Source organism: Chelonia mydas, chromosome 8 (assembly GCF_015237465.2).
Source record: "Chelonia mydas isolate rCheMyd1 chromosome 8, rCheMyd1.pri.v2, whole genome shotgun sequence".
NCBI lineage: Eukaryota > Metazoa > Chordata > Testudines > Cheloniidae > Chelonia > Chelonia mydas.
Window position 1 is genome coordinate 25,242,252 of NC_057854.1, and position 21,561 is coordinate 25,263,812.

Consider the following 21,561-nt stretch of genomic DNA (forward strand, 5'->3'; position numbering starts at 1 on the left):
TGCCCTAGCTCCACACAGCTCCCGGAAGCAGCCACCATGTCCTTGCAACCCCTAGGTGCACAGGCAGCCAGAGAGGCTCTGCGCGCTGTCCCCACCCCTAATACCGGCTCCGCAACTCCCATTGGCTGGGAACCGTGCCCAATGGGGGTTGTGTGAAGCACATGTTTAAGCATTTGCGGGATTGGGAGCCATTAAGATATTTAGCTATGAGCGTAAAATGTCTCCTTTCATGACTATTCAATACATTTTGCATTCATTTCAAAGATCTGGGATAGGAAAATATTTCATCTTTTAAACTGGGCCTAGTTATCAGTGGTTCACAGTCAAGCTGGAAGGGCATATCAAGTGGGCTTCCCCAGGGATCAGTTCTGCATCTGATTCTGTTCAATAGCTTCATCAATTATTTAGATATTGGCATAGAGGTACACTTATAAAGTTTGTGGATGATACCAACCAGGGAGAGGTTGCAAGTGTTTTGGAGAATTGAGTTAAAATTCAAAATTATTTGGACAAACTGGAGAAATGGTCTGAAGCAAATAGGATGAAATTCAACAAATACAAATGCAAAGTACTCCACTTAGTAAGGAACAATCGGTTGCACACATACAAGATGGGAAGCCTAGGAAGGATTGTTGCAGAAAGCAATCTGGGGGCCATAGTGGATCACAAGCCAAATATGAGTTTTGAATCAACAGTATAACACTGTTGCAAAAAAAGCAAACAACTTTCTGGCATGTATTAGTAGGAGTGTTGTAAGCAAGACACAAGAAGTAATTCTTCCACTCTACTCTGTGCTGATACAGCCTCAACTGGAGTATTGTGTCCAGTTCTGGACACCACATTTCAGGAAAGATGTGGACAAATTGGAGAAAGTCCAGAGAAGAGCAACAAAAATGATTAAAGGTCTAGAAAACATGATCTCTGAGGGAAGATAGAAAAAGAATGGGTTTGCTTAGTCTAGGAAGAGGGAGAAAAATTGTTCTCCCTAGCCTCTGAGGTTAGGAGAAGAAGCAATGGCTTAAACTGCAGCAAGGGCAGATTAGGTTGGATTAGGAAAAACTTCCTAACTGTTAAGCACTAGAATTAATTCCCTGGGGAGGTTGTGGAATCTCCATAATTGGAGATTTTTAAGAGCAAGTTAGACAAACACCTATCAGGGGATTGGACTAGATGACCTTTCGAGGTCCCCTCCAGTCCTACGATTCTATAATAAATATTGTCTGGGAGTTCCCTCGGGGATCCTGCAAGGTGCTGAGTACCTTACATTCCTCTTGATTTCAGTGGAAGTTAGAGGTGTCCAACCCCTTTCAGGAGGCAAAAAGCACCTCAAAGGATCTTAAAATGCAGGCTCTAGCCCCTTCTCCATTTGCAAATGATTTAATACAGTCAGCCACTCTGATATCTGTGTATCTATCTTCAATTGGTCATTATATGGTCATTATATGCTTTCTGCAAAGCCACTGCATGTGATAATCAGATACTACAGCTGGATTCATACTATATGCTGATTTTCATTTTTAAAAAATTAATCTTTATTAAGGGCAGTGTTTCCTGTATGTGTGCTTGTCATTGTAAGAAGACTAGACTGCTTTTTGCTGACACAAACTCTTTAGATAAAATGTAGAGAGACAAAGTTTAGATCCAAACTTCCAGGAACACTAAAAAAACCCAAAGTTTTCTTTGGAAAAGGTGAAGACACATTAAAAGACTGTATTTGCACACACAATTTATGACTGTCATAAATATAAAGGGAAGGGTAAACACCTTTAAAATCCCTCCTGGCCAGAGGAAAAACCCTTTCACCTGTAAAGGGTTAAGAAGCTAGGATAACCTCACTGGCACCTGACCAAAATGACCAATGAGGAGACAAGATATTTTCAAAGCTGGAGGGTGGGAGAAACAAAGGCTCTCTCTGTCTGTGTGATGCTTTTGCCGGGAACAGAAAAGGAATGGAGTCTTAGAACTTAGTAAGTAATCTAGCTAGATATGTGTTAGATTCTGTTTTGTTTAAATGGCTGATAAAATAGCTGTGCTGAATGGAATGTATATTCCTGTTTTTTGTGTCTTTTTGTAACTTAAGGTTTTGCCTAGAGGGATTCTCTATGTTTTGAATCTGATTACCCGGTAAGGTATTTACCATCCTGATTTTACAGAAGTGATTCTTTTACTTTTTTTTCTTCAATTAAAATTCTTCTTTTAAGAACCTGATTGCTTTTTCATTGTTCTTAAGATCCAAGGGTTTGGGTCTGTGTTCACCTATGCAAATTGGTGAGGATTTTTATCAAGCCTTCCCCAGAAAAGGGGGTGTAGGGTTTGGGGAGGATTTTTGGGGGAAAGATATTTCCAAGCGGGCTCTTTCCCTGTTATATATCTGTTAGATGCTTGGTGGTGGCAGCAATAAAGTCCGAGGGCAAAAGGTAAAATAGTTTGTACCTTGGGGAAGTTTTAACCTAAGCTGGTAAAAATAAGCTTAGGGGGTTTTCGTGCAGGTCCCCACATCTGTACCCTAGAGTTCAGAGTGGGGAAGGAACCTTGACAATGACTAACACTTCCTAATGCACATTTTAGTTCCTTTGTAGTGAAGGAAAACAATTTATCAGTTTATGATCCACTATGACTCCCAGATCCTTTTCTGCAGTATTCCTTCTTAAGCAGTCATTTCACATTTTGTATATGTGCAATTGATTATTCCTTCCTAAATTAGTACTTTATATTTGTCCTTATTGAATTTCATCCTGTTTATTTCAGACCATTTCTCCAGTTTGTCAAGATAATTTTGAATTCTAATCCTCTCCTCCAAAGCGCTTTCAACCCCTCCCATCTTGGTATCATCCACAAACTTTATACATGTATGTTCTATGCCATTATCCAAATCATTTATGAAGCATATTTATTAGCATAACGCATATTGGGCCAATTCTGCAGCTCTCAATTGTATAAAATTTCTGTTGAAGTCAATAGGAGTTTTACACAATTAGGAACTTCAAAATTTGGTCCATAGTTTGTAAAATAATTTGGGGGTCCTTCAATATGATAGGCCCATAGTGGAACAGTGCCATAAATGTACATGAGTCTAAGAATTATATCTAGGGGAATAGAGGGACTGCAGGAGCCATACAGACAGCTCACTGGACAAAAAGAAGGTGAGGATTAGGAGAAGGATGTGGTCTAATACAGACTTTTAAATAGAACAACATCACAGATGGGGCATGGATACCTATCAAAAATTATATGATTAGAAGAATTGTTACAACTGCCCTGTATAAATGAAAAATATTGTTATTAGTGAAAGGAAGTCATAAGTAACATAAACTGGAATCAACTTGGTTTCTGTTCCAATGTTGTTACTGTTAGTAATAATAAATAATAATAATTTGCACTTATAGTGTTTGTTACCAAAAGATATCAAAATACTTCTCAACAAATTAATCAATCTAAATAACAGATAAATATTATTAAACCACTAAGAAACATTGTACACAAAAGTAATGTTTGCCAAATATAAAAGAACAATCTGTAGGAAGAGACATTTTGTTTTCTAGGGCAGTTTTACAAACAATGGACATTAAAGCAAATACACTACAAAAATATCGCTGCCAGTTTTCTTTTGAAGGAGAAGGTCAGCAGGGGATTGTTTGTCATTTGTTTATATTGCATGTGAGTTGGTTTGTCTGCTGTGTGTCTAACAGCAAGTTGTACTCACTTTTTAAATATTCTGAAAGGCAGTGTGTAAACACTGGTTAACAAATGAAATACATGGAATAAATCCTGAAGGTTATAACTTCACTATGGAACCTCTTTTCATGGTAGATCAATCTGTTTGCCAAACAGCTTTAACTGTGTCTTAGGGCAGAGTTGGGACATAAAAATTTCTGTCATTATAAATACTTGCTTTCAAAATGATATTGCACTATATGTACTTTGCAGTTTACAAGTCCATAATTTGCAACTGTAATGACCTAGTGTGGTAAGAACTTTCAGTGACAGCTGCTTGAATGACAGTTAAATAATTATCTAAAATTAAGTGTTGTAATATATGTAAGCAGAGTCAGGATGAGCTCCACCCTGACATCTGGTGGTGAGGTGTGGCAAGTTGTGGAAAAGAAATTCAGGGGCTGATCTCATTTGCATAAGCACATCCACCCCGCCTAGAATGAGGCCATAACTGCCCAAATGGTCACTTTGGCTGTTGTGGGATCCCCAGTGTCTCTGTATTGGGGCAGGAAGAATAAATTGTTATTACCCTGATTATGAGGACTGTGCTTCGAACTGTACTTGGCCTTTAGTTATGATGGAGAGACTCACCATCAACTAAGTAGCACTCGCTAGGCAAGGGACATGGGTTCCAAAACTCTGTGAATGGAGAGAGGCTTGAGACAGGTATTAGTACCAGGTAGTGTGGGCCCCTTTGTGAGGGCCTGAAACACCAATTGCACCTCTGTCTCTCTACACTATGGAATGTCAGAGCTAATTTTGGGTCTATTAAGAGTCTTGATACAGGTACTGTGCTGAATTCACTTTGGCCTTATAGTGCACCAGCACTAAGGCTCCTACTACTATGAGCTGAAATCACTGAGCACTGTGTCAAGTAGTAGGGAGCCAGAAGATCTAGAGTGCAGTGGTGCTGTTCATGGATAGGCTGGCAGAGTGTTCATGAGATGGCGAGGTGAGCTGTGCAGAGCGGAGCCGTTTGTGAGACAGAGGAGCGTTCATGAGACGGCGAGCAGAGCAGAGCAGAGCTGTTCGTGAGACGGCGGAGTGGAGCGTTCGTGAGACGGCGAGCTGTGCAGAGCGGAGCCAGTCGTGGTGGAGCGGAGTGGAGCAGAGTCCTGTGGGGCAGTCAGCTTCAGGACACGTAAGGTGCCCCTTACCTCTTTCCCCCCCCCACAGGCACATTTTAGCCAGACTGGGGAGTAACACTATGCAGATGAACTTTTGAACTCTGGGGCTGGACTTTTTGGACTTTGGGTGATTTGTGGATTGCTGGACTCAAGAGACGTTTAGGTTCTGGGACTCAAGAACCCGAAGGAAAGGATGTGGCCCAATTTGCTGGGGTGGGTCTTTGCTCATGGTTTGATTAATGAACACTAGTTGTGGTGTTTCCCCAATTTAATGCTGATGTCTGTTAGGATATAGATATTCAGGCCTGTCTGTAAAGGCCTGTACTTTAAGAATTTAGGGGTATTCTTATCACTTGGCTAGTTCTAGAGGTATAAAAGAAAGAATCAAAATCACTGTCTGCTGGTGTAAGGGCCTTCTCTTACTGTGACAGTTTGAGGCCCTGTTCTTAGGCTAAGGCCTTTGGCTAAACAGCAGAGGCAGCCATAAGCCAGGAAGCGAACAGTCACATCCTCACATTCCAAACTAGTCACATTGAAAGAAGGTGCTATTGGGCTGTTAGGAATACAATCCTGTCCTGATAATTCCTATCACCTCCAGAGAAAGGGAAGTGCCTAGAAAATGTAAAAGGAAACTTAGTTTGATAGCATCCTGTCTGGCAAGAACTCACTTATCAATAGCTGGGATGTGAAATCCTCACTTCTGTATTGTTTTGTCATTAGAGTTCCCACTTTGCTATTGTTTGTCTGTATAATCTCTGTCTGGTTCTGTGATTGTTTCTGTCTGCTGTATAATTAATTTTGCTGGGTGTAATCTAATTAAGGTGGTGGGATATAATTGGTTAGCTAATCATGTTACAATATGTTAGGATTGGTTAGTTAAATTTCAGTAGAATGATTGGTTAAGGTATAGCTAAGAATATTACTATATAAATTAGGGGCAAACAGGAAGTAAGTTGGGATTCGAAAATAAGGAAAAGGAACTTGTATTTAAGCTTGCTGGAAGTTCACCCCAATAAATATCGAATTGTTTGCACCTTCGGACTTCGGGTATTGTTGCTCTCTGTTCATGCGAGAAGGACCAGGGAAGTGGGAGAGTGAAGGAATAAGCTCTCTAACAATGTCGTTTACCTCATGTTATTAAAGATTCTCTGCTACACCGAGACTCTGTGCTTGCGAGAGGGGAAGTATTGCCGCTTTGAGGTGCCCAGGGGGTGTGTAAGATTTTCCCAGGTCACTGGGTGGGGGCTCGAGCCAGTTTTGCATTTGCTTTGATGAGAGGGAACCCCTGTGTACTGAACCCGGCCCTTGCTGCTATCAACTTGGCCTGGCAGAAGGGTTACATATAAATAACATTTGGCCCTGGGGTGAATAGGTTTCTGAATTCACTCTATTTCAGCTGTCACTTATAAACCTGTTCACAGGGGGTTGTACTTGTATACTCTTCAGTATAACTGGTAAGGAAAGATCACTGAATGAATTAACAGATATCTTTGTGACCTTTTTTTCCTCGTGCAGGTAACTTTAAAAGGGTTCAGCAGTGAAACTTCAAATGAGAAACGTGTTTGTTTATTCCTGCAAAGTTTTCCAACAAAGGAAATTTCAGTGGTGCTACTTGTTCTCCAGCACATGTAGATAGTCTCATTGAACAGGTGTGAGCCTTAGGGACTATGCAACCCACCTGTGGGATAGACCAGTGTTTCCCAAACTTGGGACACCACTTGTTCAGGAAAAGCCCCTGGCGGGCCAGGCCGGTTTGTTTACCTGCCGTGTCCACAGGTTCGGCTGATCGCGGCTCCCACTGGCCGCGGTTCACCGCTCCAGGCCAATGGGGGCTGCGGGAAGCAGTGGCCGATACGTCCCTTGGCCCGCCCCTCTTCCCGCAGCCCCCATTGGCCTGCAGCGGCGAACAAGCGGTGTCCCAAGTTTGGGAAACACTGACCTAGGCTATTGCTAAATTAAACGTATACCTAAAACCTTTGTTAAAATGAAATATAAATCATTTCTTACCTATGTGAAAAAACCTGAATACAGTAAATAATAGAGCTGGTGGGATCTAATAAATACAGTTGGGAACATATGGTTGCAGCATTCAGTTTTAAGATATTGTTATGGATAAAAGTGTTAATAATTATATCAATGCTTATAATGTTTTGTAAAATATAGTTTATATTAAAAGTCTGGCAAAAAAGGCAGGAAAGAAACACGCCACCATACTCCACCATGTAAAGTAAGTGACACCTTCAAAAATATTGTATTTCCAAGAGTGTCAAAGGAAGGAGTGCTAGGGAATAATGAAACACCAAGGCCCTAAACTGAATAAACACCTCAAAATTCAATAGGCAAAATTGCTGACAGAGCTTTTTATGATTTACAAGCATGGTGTGAAAGCTTGAGCAAAACTAACTTGAAAATCCATGTTTGGAAAAGATAAGAATGCACAGGCATTAGGACATGTTGTTCTGCATAACTTTGCTACTCAAATAAGAAAAATAAAAGTTATGTTAATGAATAATTTAGGAAGATACACATGCACTGAACTATTATATTAAAATATTACAAAAATTACTGACTGGTTAGTTTAATGTTAAGACTTTATGACAAGGTGTGTTGAATGGTAAAAGGATAGCTGATGTAAAGTTAACGTTAATACAGTAATTAATAATAACAGAACGGAGAATGAAAAACCAGTTATGAAAGTCTGAGTAAATAAATAACTGGGTATGTGTAATGTTAGATGGCATAGAAGGACAAAATAATGTATAAAAAAACAAGTGAACACAGGCCAAAGTTAGAGAACAGTGGTCCAGAGACTGAGACTACCATCATGAAGTGGAGATCTTCCTGGTACCTCAGAATTTGATAACTTGGTCCCGTACCAGTTCTGTCTTATCTGTCTATTATATGTATATGATCAAAAACTATACATCAGCGGTGGCCAACCTGTGGCTCCGGAGCCACATGCGGCTCTTAGAAGTTAATATGCGGCTCCTGGTATAGGCACTGACTCCGGGGATAGAGCTACAAGCACCAACTTTCCAATGTGCCAGGGGTGCTCACTGCTCAACCCCTGGCTCTGCTACAGGCCCTGCCCCCAGTCCACCCTTCCCACCCTCTCCCCTGAGCCTGTCGTGCCTTCGCTCCTCTCCCCTTCCCCCACAGAGCCTCCTGCACCCCATGAAACAGCTAATCAGAAGGTACAGGGGGGGAGGTGCTGATCAGTGGGGCTGCCAGTGGGTGGGAGGTACTGGGAGTGGGGGCGGGGAGCTGATGCGGGGTTGCTGACACATTACTGTTGCTCTTTGACAATGTACGTTGGTAAATTCTGGCTCCTTTGCAGGCTCAGATGGGCCACCCCGCTATACATGATTGCCAATGACTCTGTCTGAAAAATGGATTAATCCTAAATTGGGTGGATTTGTGCCTAAGTGTCTGACTTTACATATAAGTAAGGCCTCCTAGCATAAATAATGGTTATAGGATTGAACCCTTGGCATGCTCGTTTCTCAGAATGTTAAAAGGCAAAAGCTTGGTTTTATTTCCTCTTAGCCTGGACCTTTCTACCCTGTGCCTAGGCCTCCAATTTTTCCTCCCCAGCCTTACTTCTTTTTTGATCCACAATTGTTGGATCAAAAATGTGATTCAACTTTCAGCTCTTGGGCCTTTTATCCCAGAATGACCTGTGGCTCCCAGAGCTCAGGAAAATGGCCATATATGCCTAGAGCAGTGGTTCTCAACTCTGGTCCACTGCTTGTTCAGGGAAAGCCCCTGGCGCGCTGGGTTGGTTTGTTTACCTGCCACGTCTGCAGGTTCAGCCGATCGCGGCTCCCACTGGCCCCGGTTCGCTGCTCCAGGCCAATGGGGGCTGCAGGAAGGGTGGCCAACTCCCTCGGCCCGCGCCGCTTTCTGCAGCCCCCATTGGCCTGGAGCGGCGAACCGTGGCCAGTGGGAGCTGCGATCGGCCGAACCTGCGGACGCGTCAGGTAAACAAACCAACCCAGGGTGCCTGGGGCTTTCTCTGAACAAGCAGTGGACCGGAGTTGAGAACCACTGGCCTAGAGAGTGAATCCCCACTCCCTAAGTCACTTTCAGATCTCCTGGCTGGAGACTGTATCCTCAGGCATTTAAGCCTGCTGCAATTTGATTTGTAAGAGTTTTTGAGGTCAATTCCCTTCTCCTTTGTCCTTGATGATACTCCAGGAAGGACACGAATGGTAAACTGGTGGCAAGCAGGCACCAACTGCATCCTTGTGGCTCAGTTTAGATAAAGGCCTGCTCTCTGCTGTCCCTTTATTGTTCCTCATGCTCCGACTACACTCACTGTTTGTGCCCCTTGGATGTTGGGGAACCAAACCTGGAGGTGGTGATTGGGCTCCTGCCCCAGACTGGGTCTGGGGACAGAGAGACTGGATAGGTCCAGTTAACCCTTTGACCCTTTTTCTAGTTGCATATTCTGTTTGTATGTTCCTGGGGTCTAGCTTGGTGCAAGTGCAAACCCACTGCTTTTCTCATTACATGCAGTAAAGTCCATATGTAAGGGCAGGTGCATATGTCTATGTGCAAAGACAGGCATGCACTTTTTTTTTTAATTAGGTCTTTGCTGTATCATTTTTTACAGTCCCTGAAAGTATATAATGGATTTAAAGTTTTTCACGATTACGAAATACTCTTTTTCTACAAGCAACATCTCCGATAAAGAGGCTGTCAACCACCACCTTCCATCTTTTGCAGTCTCGACTGTGTTGTAAAACTTCCATTCTTCTTTGGATACCAGCCCATCTGGTGATATTTCTGACATAGCTGGCTTTCTTTCTTCCCCTTCCTGGTTTGCCTGCAATCTTGGCTGATATAGTCTGAGTACTGGAATTGAGTCACTCTGTGATCAGCAAGCAATGTGTCCGCAGAAAGATGTTGTTCTCTTACCAAGGGTCTCATGTAATTGTGATCTTTTTAAACTTACCCTTCTCATCACCTCATTGTTCATAGTTTTGGTTATCCAGCAAATTTTTAATTTTCTTCCATAACACCAAAATTCCACTTCCTGGAGTCATCTCTCGGTGTCTTTTTTAAGTGCCCAGCTCTCATATCCATACAAGAGTGTTGATCATTTGTTGCACTTCAGCAATCTAGTGCAGATGTGTAGTTTTCACTTTTGACAACACAGAAGTCCTTGAAAATTGTTGAATGTATCTTTTGCAAGCTGTATCCTTCCGATTTTTTTGTTCTATCCTCCATCTGATGTTATTAGACACCCTAAAAGGGGAAACTACTCACCACTTGACCATCAAGATAAAGGTGTTACCTACCTTGTCCATTGCTAAATTTACTTATTTTTATCCTTTCTGTCCTCCTGACATTAATTGTCATTCCATATTTCTTGCAGTCAGCAAACCCCTCTACCTCCCAACCGTCAAGTTACTTTTATATTTCAAAAGAGGGATAAAATGCACCATCGTGTAGGTGTATGCTGATGTGTATCAAGATGTGAAATTGTTAACAGCCTTTGGGGTAGGGTTCAGCATTTCTTCTAAAGCTCTGATCATTTATTTTTAGCCTCTATTAGGCCTTTTATAAACACATGGGTAGATCTAGCAAAGGTCTGCCATCTTTTTCATCTTTGACCTTCTGGAACATCTATCCTGGTTGTGACTCAATTTATCAAAAAAGGTATTACATGATGATGCTTTCTTAGCCCTAAAAATATTTAGATACCAAGAAAATTGATAAGGCTGGACCAAAGCACCTTGTGGTGATAGTGGCTCTTAATCACAGTTGGAGCAGGTCACCTAATACCACAGTGATAGGTAAGTGAACATTATAGACTAGTGGTGGTACAACAATTGAACAAAGTTGAGTTTTGATGTGATGGCACTTTGATACTACCAGGCCAAGTCACCTGATGAAGAGGTGGCATTTGGATATGGTTGGACGAGGTTGCCTCTTGGATGGTGGTGCTTTAGAATGACTAAGTGAGGTTGTCTCCTAACACGATAGCATTTGGACAAAGTCAGCCCAGGTTGCCTCAGTACTCTCAGTCCCAAGCATTCAACAAGCATGAGTTAGGCCCTCAAAAGTCATAAAATTGGTTTAAAATTCATGAGATTTAATAAATAAATGTAGGGTCCTTTTATCAGACTTCTGTATTTTGACCCTTTGGGGTACACACAAACATTGCTTTGCAAACCTGGGGGTTATAAACTTGTTTTTTGTTTTTGTGACAACTGAGATTTTCAAACATTCACATTATTCTAGGAACTAGGGCTTTAAAAATACAGCCAAATAGCATGAGACTTGTGGTAAAACTGTGAGAGTAAGCGATACTATATGCCTCCAGTCATGAAAGTGGTAGGACATGGCTGGGTGATGCACCTTGTAACATAGTGCTATTTGGACATAGCCTGGCCAAGCTGCTTCATAGCTAGGCTTGGAAGAATTAGATCTTTGTTGATAAATGTTGGTAAACATTGATTGTACCATATGCACACAAACCAATGAAAAAAATTTCCATTGATAATAACAGAAATGTACAGATAGATAAAGTAAGAAAAATGCAGCTTGAGAATTTATAAGAGTCAAAATCAAGTGATTTAGACTTTCAGATTAGGCTTGTTACCAATGAACTCGCAAATAAATAGTAAAAATAGGTATGATTTGTTGATTTAACGATATTTACTTTGTATATTTTGATATTGACAATTTGTGTTTTAATGGTCTATAAAGCTTTAACTTTTGAATCTCAGTGTCTGTCATTAAATAACTGTCTGATCCCTCCCATAATTTTCCATAACTGTGAAAATTTAAATAGATAAAAATAGAAAACAATGCTTAAAACACCCATGATTTTGCACAAATATGAAAATTTAAATAGATAAAAATCTAAAAAAGTTTTAAAATAAATCAGCATTATCCTTTTAAATTATTTTTTAAAATGTATTCTGCCAAGCCTACTCATAATACAATATTGCTTAGATGTAGCCAGGCGAGCTTGCTGTGTTGCCCACATTCGTGATTTCAGCCTGAATCTCTCATTATTTGATGTTTTTTTCCTAAAGTCCCAGCTCCCAGAGCTATATAATTAGGTGAGAAACTCAGCTTTCATTAAAAGATAAAGCTTCAACTCAGATGTTATTTCTACCTTGACATACAGATGTGCAAGCTGGAAATCCACCAAAGTTATAGACAGATGTCTAAATGCCTTCAAAAGCAAATACCTGAGGAAAATAAATTTAAAACAAAATAGTGTGAGTTCAACAATTTAACTCTGAAGTTTTCTAGAAGAGAAGCGGGAAACATCAGGACCCTACAAGATGAATGAAGCCAGAGCATCAGCTGTTGGGTAGCTGGAGAAACATGTAAAAGGTGCCAGCCGAAAGAATCCCTCTGTCAAATGGTATCCAGATTGGGGAAAGCTTATGGGACTTAAAAACACACAAAGAGGAGCCAGCAGACTTATTTGGTGGTGCTGGAAAGATTCAGATTCTAGCCCTCCAGGGCTCATGATGGCTTGTGGGCCATTTGACCCATGGCACAGGCCGAGCAGAAAAGCGCCCAGAAGCCAGGGACTTTGGGTGGGAGGGAAGCAAGGTGCCCTTGGCGACTTCCATCAGCTGCTTCCAGGCATCAGTCTGACATTTCCATGGTGCTAGGAGCTGCCTCTGCCCCCTACAGACCAAGCCAGGCGGCGCTAAGGATCATTGACTCCTCCCCTACCCGACCTCCGAGGCTTCTTCAGAGGCCGGTAAACTCCAGCCTCGCCCGTCCTCTCAGTCAGCGTTTTGATTGGCCGACTGGCTGGTGGATCAGCCCCTGAAGCAGCCAACCGGAGGCGAGTAGGGGCGGGACTCGTCCTCCCCTCCTTACATAAGGGCTGGGGCCGGAGGGTGGTAGGGGCAGGCGCCGCCGCAGTGGGGTCTCGGGCCGGCTCTGTGTGGCGTCGCGCGATTATTTATTTTTAACCACTCTGGGGTTTTAAGTAACGTTTTATAAGTAGTTATCCGTGAGGTGCCCGCCCCCATCACACGGTAAGGGGTCGGCGGGGGAATATCGGGTGCGGGTTTGGCTGCGGGGATCGATCGTTTCCGGGTGTGGGCTGGGGGAGGTGGGAGGATCCAGTCTTGGGCAGGTCGCGTGGGGGTTTGGGGGACCAGGGGCTCCAGGCTGGGCGGTCGGTTCTCTGCCCCATGACCCAGCCGGTCTGTGGTGGTACAGCTTGGGGCTACAATTGCTGGGAGGGGGAGGACTTGAAGCCCCGCCCGCACTCAGATCACGTCTCGGGGTCTATAAGCCCGAGTCCCCTTTCTCCCCAGCGGGGCGGACAAGCCCAGGCATGTCCCTGTGGAGGGGGAGGTGCCGAGTGACTGGAGGGGCTCGCGCAGCTGACGTGTGTGCAGTGTGTCTGTGCTCTTCAGTCAGCGCTCCAGCTCAGCTGTCTGCAAAGTGCTGACATCTCTCTCTCGGCGGAATGCTTCTGAACTTGAGTTTGGGTTCCTTGCATACATAAAATGCCAGCCCAGATTCCTGTATAATGTGGGCGTTTCAGGGTGTAACCTAAAGGGGAAGGCTGCTTGCTGGCCATCACACAAGGCCACCCAAATCCAGAAATAATAAAATCTTCTGTAAAATGTGTACTGTTAAAATCAAAAGTCTACGTTCAGAAATATAACGTATTTCTGAAAATGTCAGTCCAGAACAATGGAGAGAGTCTCTATAAAGCTAAGTAGAGATAGCTAACGTTGAAGAGCTTTTGTGTAATTGAAAGAGCATCTTTGCCACTGATTGATGTTGGGGCAAATCTGTAACTCCCCAGCATACCATAAAGACATTTTGGGACTTTTCTTAGTAGCGTCTTGCATTGAGTATTTTTCTCTCATTACAGATGATTGAAATGCTTGTAACAACTGAAGCTCAGGAATTGCTATACCAGCTCAATACTCTGTTGGAACAAGAGTTAAGATATCAGCCAAAGGCTTCTGGCCTGAGACTAATTGAAACTGCTCATGACAATGGCCTCCGAATGACTGCAAGGTTGCGAGACTTTGAAGTAAAAGATCTCCTCAGCTTAACTCAATTCTTTGGCTTCAATACAGAAACATTTTCTTTAGCTGTGAATTTCTTAGACCGGTTTCTGTCAAAAATGAAGGTATGCTTTGGAAACATAAGCTCTAATGCACTAACTTTCTATGGCCTTGCCTTCACTTAAGGAAAAAAAATGTTAGCTAGGCTTCATAGCCTTTAAAGTAACCACCTATGTGAAAACTACATAGTCTTGTCTTCAATAAGATTTTTAACTCTGGTTAAGAACACCTTTATTCCAAGTGAAGACACAGCCTGTGGGCTTGTCTACATCAGGGTTTGGTCAGTTTAACTATGGTGTTTTTTGGTGGGGGGGGGGGGGGATTTTTCACACCCCTTAGTGATGTAGTTAAGCCTACTTAATTTTCGGGTGTAGATGAGGCCTATGTCTCAATTTGTGCAGTTTCACATCTCTGGTTAGTCTTAAACAATAAACTACTCTTGCTCTTTTGTACACAGGCTTTCTTACTCCTTTCAATATAAGATGTACATTCCTGTAAGCTATTTTTTATCTTACTACTCTAGATCTGTAAGGTTCTTGTCCAAAATGCCAGGTGCTCAACAGACTTCAGATGTAGGTTGGCACTGAGTGTTTCAATAGTTTTGGGGACTGAAGAGTACTCCTATAATTGCAGACTGACCAGAGGATCTCATTATGCCATTGAGTATGCTATCAGCAATAGAAGTATTCAAAGATACTTGTATAATAATCAAAAGTAAGCGATTTAAAATGTTCCAACTCAGTCTTAAGGCAATTTAAGCATACCACAGTCGGAGATCATGCATATTCCAACCCCATCAGATTAAAAAAGGACTAAGCACACTCGCTTCTGAGCACATGCCAGTTTCTTTCAGTGTTTTGAAAGAAATGTGCACTAAAGTTAGATTATTCATTAATTCTCTTCCAAGGCAGAGTGATAAGTAATTTTGGGCATCTGATATCATGGTGTGTGGATGCGGATTGCTACCTGCAGAAGTTGTCTTAAAAAGAGCCTAACATCTAATTTAGCTGAATACATGTTTGTTTTTTCTGACTTACTATAAAATGCTTTCATTATAATAAGAAACTTGACCTCTCTTCTAGGTGCAGCCTAAACACTTAGGCTGTGTTGGACTAAGCTGCTTCTACCTGGCTGTGAAAGCAACAGAAGAAGAAGAAAGAAACATTCCCTTAGCCACTGACTTAATTCGAATAAGCCAGTATAGGTTCACTGTATCTGATATGATGAGAATGGAGAAAATTGTGTTAGAGAAGCTATACTGGAGAATCAAAGCTACAACTGCCTGTCAGTTTCTACAACTCTATCACTTGCTCATCCATGAGAATTTACCTTGTGAAAGGTAAAACAACTATTTCACCATGACTTTGAAGCTTCACTGGCCACTGGATAGGGCTGGTGGGGAAAATCGCTCAAGTAATCTATTTTCATGTATACAATTTAAATCAAAAGTGAGAATGCAAACAGTTACGAACAGGTAAAAAGTGGCTGATATGAATTCCTGTGGATTGATACTGTGCTCTGATGAACAGAGCTTTTTCCAACTTCAGTGACAACGTTGTTTACAGCTAGAATAAAAATGACCCGGAGCATAGTTTTAGATCAGGGAAACAGCCTTGCTGAACAGGTGCAGGTTAATGCATTGCTGATCAAGCAGCAGTAGTGTCTGGCCGATAGTCTTTCAAAACGTCTTCTCTGAAAAGAGAACTGGTTCATGAATGTCCTTAGTTACTTCAAGATCAAAACTTGCTTGGTCAACAAATATTGTAAGCACATCAAACCTGTAATACCCCTTAGCTGGGTCAAAACTGCTTTAACTTTACCATGTTGCCAGTCTTGCAAATGTATATAGAAAAATATCTATGCATAAAACAAAGAAATAGCACATTAAGCTGTAACACTTAATTTTATAGTACAAAAACTGAGTCCTAGGGCAGTCTACACTGGGAACTTACATTGGCATACCTACATCTCTCAGGTGTGAAAACTCTACACCCTGAATGTAGCTATGCCAACCTAACCCCTGGTGTAGACAGTATAGGTTGACAGCAGAAGGAGGGAGGTGGATCACCTACGCTGACAGGAGAACCCCTGCGACTGGCATAGGTTACTGTATACACTGAATTGCAGCAGCAGCACTGCTGTAGTGGTTTAAGTGTAGACATACCTAACACCACTGAATTTAAAAGAAGCCTGTCATTCTTCTTTCACAAACACTTCTGGAACTGATGGAGCCTTTTAAACTGTATCCAAGAGAATGTCTGAGTAATTTTGTATTTAAACACTCAGCAAATTTCTAAGGCTGTTGCAGTCTTGATCTGACTTTATATACCGAAAAAGAAAATTACATGCTCTCTACAACTATCTAAACTCTTAATACCATTCTCTTACAGGAGAAAGCATCTTAATTTTGAGAGACTTGAAGCCCAGCTTAAGGCATGTCACTGCAGAATCATGTTCTCTAAAGCCAAAGTAAGTGGTTTCTAATACCATAAGTGCACTGAGTTTACTGAAGCTTAACAGGCTTGGCTGTCAGTATTAACATTTACTTTCTGTTCCCCTTAGCCTTCTGTTTTGGCATTATCTATATTGGCACTAGAGATCGAAGAAAAGAAACTGCTAGAATTGAAGGAGGCAATAGAATGCCTTCAAATACATTCCAAGGTAGGTCGTGGGGAGGAAATGACCCTAACAACAACTAAGTGTAGAGCCTCTGAACGAGTTTAACATTAGGTTGTTGAACATAATTCTGCTTGTCTTGAAGGCTCCTCCAAAGAAAGGATTCTGGTTTGCTACTGTTAAAAATGGAGTAATTCTTTACTTGAACTGATAAATTGGAGTTGACTTTTTTTTTTCCCCCTGATGGAGAGTTTTGAAAAACTTGCTTGTAACTTTTATGCAGCATTCATCCCCTATGAGCCAGTCACATGAAAGGGCACAACAGTCACCGTATCCATAATGTAAATAAACAGTGAAGGAAGACTGACAAATCAGGTTTCTGCTCAACTTGACTATTACTGTAATCCACAACTTATATGGTGTCATTCTGTGGAACTATTGTGAAACTTTTTCACAAGGGGAAAAACTAGTCCTTTCTGTTGGAGGTGCACAGTAAATCACAAAAGTAATGTGAAGTATTTTGTCCAAGCTCGTGTAGTTTTTTTTATTTATTTATTTATTTATTTTTATATTTTTTTTAAAAAGAGCAATGTTTCAACTTAAACAGTTGCAGAGGCTGCAATAGCATAGGAAATGGAGGCTGGTTCTGGTTGACCCTTGATTGAGGATAAAAAAAAAAAACCTCATATGTGCTGGGGTACACTGATACTAGTCTCCAGGTCAGGGGTAGTGTGGGGGGAGCAGCAAGGCTCCTTCAGTGGAAGTCGGGGGAACCTTTTAAGAAGTAAGGGCCTTTGGGAGTCCATTGGTGCCCACGCTTGTCCCCTTCATACCTCCCCCAATTGGCATGTGGTACAAGGCCTTTCTTAATTTAGCACGCTTGTAGGTGGTGAGGGTGGATTACAACTGGGAAATGGGTGCCTAATTCTAGCTTCAACCTTTCTTCATTCAGACAAATAGCAGAGACCTAACTTTCTGGAAGGAGCTGGTATTAAAGTGCCTTGCAGAATACTCGTCAAGCAAGTGTTCAAAACCAAACGTTCAGAAGCTGAAGTGGATTGTGTCAGGACGTACAGCACGGCAGCTGAAGCATAGCTACTACAGAATCTCACACCTCCCCACAATCCCAGAGACTGGCTCGTAACAGGTAACTTTCTTTCGCTGCTTTCAACTTAGATTTGTGCACAAACAGGAATCCTTAAACCACTAAAACTTTCTTCATGCTTACTAGACTGGAGGAGGTTTCTTCAGCCCCCTAGGCACAGCCTAGATATTCAACTTAGTTCTCAAACAAAGCAACTCTTCAAGAATTGACAGGCCACTTGGAATGTTTTGATTAAATTGGACACATTCTGCTGACCTTTAGGTGCATCAACACTAATGCCTGAGTCTGAAAATACAAACTGGCAACCCTCCTAATGTCTCCTGTAAGCAGAGTACCAGTTCTTTCCCATACTGTGGTGTCTGCCACTTGAATCTCACTCACTGAAGTCTGGAGCACAGCTAGGTGAGTAGAGCAAGTGGTGGGATGTGACACAGATGCCAGGTTGTTAATCTGCTTCACATTCTGATGCTTAAAAGGAAAAAAGGAAAGGAAGAAGAATGTCTATACTTGAGCAGCAGGTCCAATGTATCAATCAGTGCACCAAAAATTAAAGTGAAGGTTGGTTAGCTCGTCCTCCAGACACCAAGTTACTGAAATTGGCTTGCCTGTAACAAGTTTCTGGTTGTCCTGAAGTCCTAGGACAATGTTCCTAACATGCATACAGGCCATGCAATACAGATTCTGAGATACTCGTCATAGAAGTCTACAAAGCTGATGTCAAACAATGATTTTTCCAACAAAAATACATACTACTTCAGTTGATCGGGTATTTGATGTGTTAAGACATTGGTTCCCCTCACACTTCCAAAGGCTCTACAGTAGAAATTCAGTTACAAACACCAGAGTTACAAACTGACCGGTCAACCCCACACTTCATTTGGACCTGAAAATATGCAGTCAGGCAGCAGAGATTGGGGGGAAAAAATCAAATATTGTACAGTACAGAATTGTGTTAAATGTAAACTGCTAAAAATAAATCAAGGCAGTGTATTAAAAAAACAGATTTGACTAGGTAAGGAAACTGTTTCTGTGCTTGTTTCACTTAATTTAAGATAGTTAAAAGCAGCATTTTTCTTCTGCATAAAGTTTCAAAGCTGTAAGTTAATGTTCAGTCGTGAACTTTTGAAAGGACAACCATAACGTTTTGTTCAGAGTTACAAACGCTTCAGAGTTATGAACAGCCTCCATTCCTGAGGTCATAACTCTGAGGTTCTACTGTATCTACATTAAGCTTAACCATGTTTAAACTATCTGGCAAAACTAGCCTCTAACTTTGTCCTGTGCATTGATTTAAACAAGCTGTTTTAAAACATTTTATTGGAACACTGCCTGTATCTAACCAATGTATGGTAAATTAGTCTTGCTGAAACAAACTTTAAAGGCCTGAAATTTCTGGGGTGGGGAGTCTAAGCAGGACACTAATTATTGTTTTCGCCTATTACCCAACTAACTTTCATTACTGAGTTGCTGTGTCTCTTTTTTTTTTTTTTTTTTTTGGGGGGGGGGGGGGGGGTGAGCCATTAACTGTCTCTTCCCCAGAATATCCTTTTTTCCCCCCTACCCCATCCTCTTTCTACTTTCAGGGGCAGAAATTGTCTTACTGTACTATATTTGTACAGCACGTAGCCATTTGTAGTAACAGCTGTTTAGTTAACTTAATGTCTCTTATACTGTCTGCACAGGAATCTTAAAATGGAAAAGTGATTGTCCTGAAGGCTGGTTTACAGAATTCGGCTGTGGAATTGAAAACTGAAGCCTAAAACATAGCAGCTGTTCTAGCATCTGAAGTTCAACTCTTGGAAAACTGAAACATCCAGAAGGTTTCTTTAATAGACCTTTCCAGCAAATGCAGTTGTATTGGTGCTGACTACAGGAGTAATAAGTAGTAAACAATTCCTGAAGGATGAATGAAATATACATATGTATAACAGTGAAGTATCATGCTGTTTTATAGTAGTGAATAGCCTCAGACAACTTGGTAGTTAACTGATAGAACAGCTAGTGTAGTTTAACTTTGGCTTACTGCAGCTGTTTAGTTGGATTACTTCATGCAATTTGATTCTCCACCTCCTAAAACTTGTACGTGGAACATAGGAGGCATAATGTGCTTCAGGACTGCTGAGGCTACCAAATTGTCTCAGACAAATCTCCCTGATACTGCACTGAATAGTGTCTGGGATGCAGTTACCTAAGTCAAATGTTTTGTATTGTCATGTTTTGAGTTGCCATGTTCTCCTGCACAAGGCATTGGTCCTTTGATGCAGTGCAGTCCATTTATTTCACCTCCAGTGCAGAGTTAACAACTCTGGCTAAGATGATAAAATACAAATCAGACAAATGCTGAGAGAGCCTGCAGTTGTTACTCTGCATCATTATTGAACTTGGCCATCCTTCTACCCTCATTTTGTGAAAAGTATAATTTTGTGAACTTTGAATGGTGGAGATTGAAAGCATGGCTTAACAAGCAAACTGCACCCTATATCAGTTTGCAATGTCAGTAAAACTGCTACTTTGCTATTTCTGTCTAAAGTCAGTTGCAGAGCCTGACAAGAGCTTTTTCCCTAGGGTCCCTTATAGACAAGGGGACAAATTCTGATTATTACACAGGTGCAGTTTGCATGCCCTCAACAGAAATTGTGCAAGTACCACCATAATGTAAGATGACCATCAGCTTTTGTTGCCCAAATAGGAAACTACATCTATACCTCTAATTTTGAGTTCTGAATTGGCTCTGCTACTTCATTCCTGGTTTGTCCCTGAAAGACCTAAACCTTATGTGTCAATGCTAGCTCTTCATCAGTAGAGGAAGGTCAAACATGAGGTAGTACCCTCTAAAGATGTTCAGAAAGGGGATGCCTAAGAGCAAGTAAAGCTGCAGTGTCGTAGTTCATGAAATGAATGGCTGAAGTTGGGATGTAGGCAGTGACCTCTGAATGCTCTGCATTGCATTGCATGGAAACCTCTTATTGGTCAATCACTAAGAACTCCTGCATGCACTCTTAACTAATTTGGGCAGTGGGAGAAAAGAACTGTGAATAATTAAATGTGGGGCTGGTACACAAACATCTCTTTTCCAAAGGCCAACATTGATTTGGGGGGGATATTCCACACCCTCCTTCTAATGTAGTAAAAGCATAGTCAAACTTCCTACAGAGCACTTTAAACTACTGCTAAGTAGTGAACAACTTAAGGGGGAAAAAATTCTACTATGAACTTATAGATGAATGTTACTAGCCTTGACCATGCAGATAGGTATGCTGTATGTAATTACCACTGCTAATTGGTGAAAGGTAAGCAAAGGATAGGACATGCTATGCACGTTGAATGCAACTGCTGAAGATGCACTGTGCCATTCTTAGAAGTAACAATGTCTCAGTATTCATTAAAGAATGTACCTTTCAATAAAATGTATTGAAATGCAGGTATGCGTAATTGTCCTTTTGACCCTCTTCCCAATACCTGTTACAAAACTCTATCAGAGTTTCTTCACTACTGTTCACAGAACAGTAATTAAACTTCCAAATGTTCTTAAAGTAAACTTAGCACCAACAGTTTAAGAGTTATTGTAGAGATCACATTGTCATTTATCTTAAAGCAGCTGTCAACTTACTGTCTAAGGAAAATTTTTTTACATGTGACACGTAAGACTCAAACCTAGCAAGATTTACTGTATGTACAGACGATGATGATGATGATGATAGGGTGGTTTTCATTTCCCCTTTCTAGTTAGACTTTAAATGTCAAAGCAGGAGACATAGCTGAAATAGGATAGCCTGACTTTTTCTAAAGCGTATGGTAAAGTACATAGTGGCTGCAGCACTAACACTGCACTATTTACTAGTAGGCTACATGTTCCTATGTGCTTTATTGTTTTAATTACAAAAATAAACCTTAGGTACCATCTACTGAGAGACTCCAGTTTTGAATA

At 41.4% G+C, this 21,561-nt stretch overlaps 1 protein-coding gene across 3 annotated transcripts; it reads left to right on the forward strand.

Moving 5' to 3' along the window:
• Window positions 1-1,888: 1,888 nt before the first annotated feature.
• CCNG1 (cyclin G1) lies at window positions 1,889-21,054 on the forward strand. 3 transcript variants are annotated; one of them, XR_005226542.2, is made up of 8 exons: window positions 12,675-12,859; window positions 13,714-13,977; window positions 14,995-15,251; window positions 16,303-16,381; window positions 16,475-16,573; window positions 17,481-17,675; window positions 17,895-18,035; window positions 19,316-21,054. XR_005226542.2 is itself a non-coding variant. In XM_043552810.1 (7 exons), the coding sequence occupies exons 2-6, from the start codon at window positions 13,714-13,716 to the stop codon at window positions 17,670-17,672; spliced, it is 891 nt and encodes a 296-aa protein (XP_043408745.1). In that variant the 5' UTR covers window positions 1,889-1,967; the 3' UTR covers window positions 17,673-17,675; window positions 19,316-21,054. The 3 variants fall into 3 exon arrangements, 2 of the variants coding, with proteins under 2 accessions (XP_043408745.1, XP_007071508.2); XM_043552810.1 differs by lacking the exons at window positions 12,675-12,859; window positions 17,895-18,035 and adding an exon at window positions 1,889-1,967; XM_007071446.4 differs by lacking the exon at window positions 17,895-18,035 and having other exon boundaries at window positions 12,671-12,859.
• The last annotated feature ends 507 nt before the right edge of the window (window positions 21,055-21,561 follow it).

What these genes read in the sequence shown, in the direction of transcription:
- CCNG1 (XM_043552810.1), top strand. Translation starts at nt 13,714, where the DNA reads ATGATTGAAATGCTTGTAACAACTGAAGCTCAGGAATTGCTATACCAG. An exon ending in GGTTTCTGTCAAAAATGAAG is followed by an intron (nt 13,978 to 14,994) that starts GTATGCTTTGGA and finishes CCTCTCTTCTAG; the next exon opens with GTGCAGCCTAAACACTTAGG. An exon ending in GAGAATTTACCTTGTGAAAG is followed by an intron (nt 15,252 to 16,302) that starts GTAAAACAACTA and finishes ATTCTCTTACAG; the next exon opens with GAGAAAGCATCTTAATTTTG.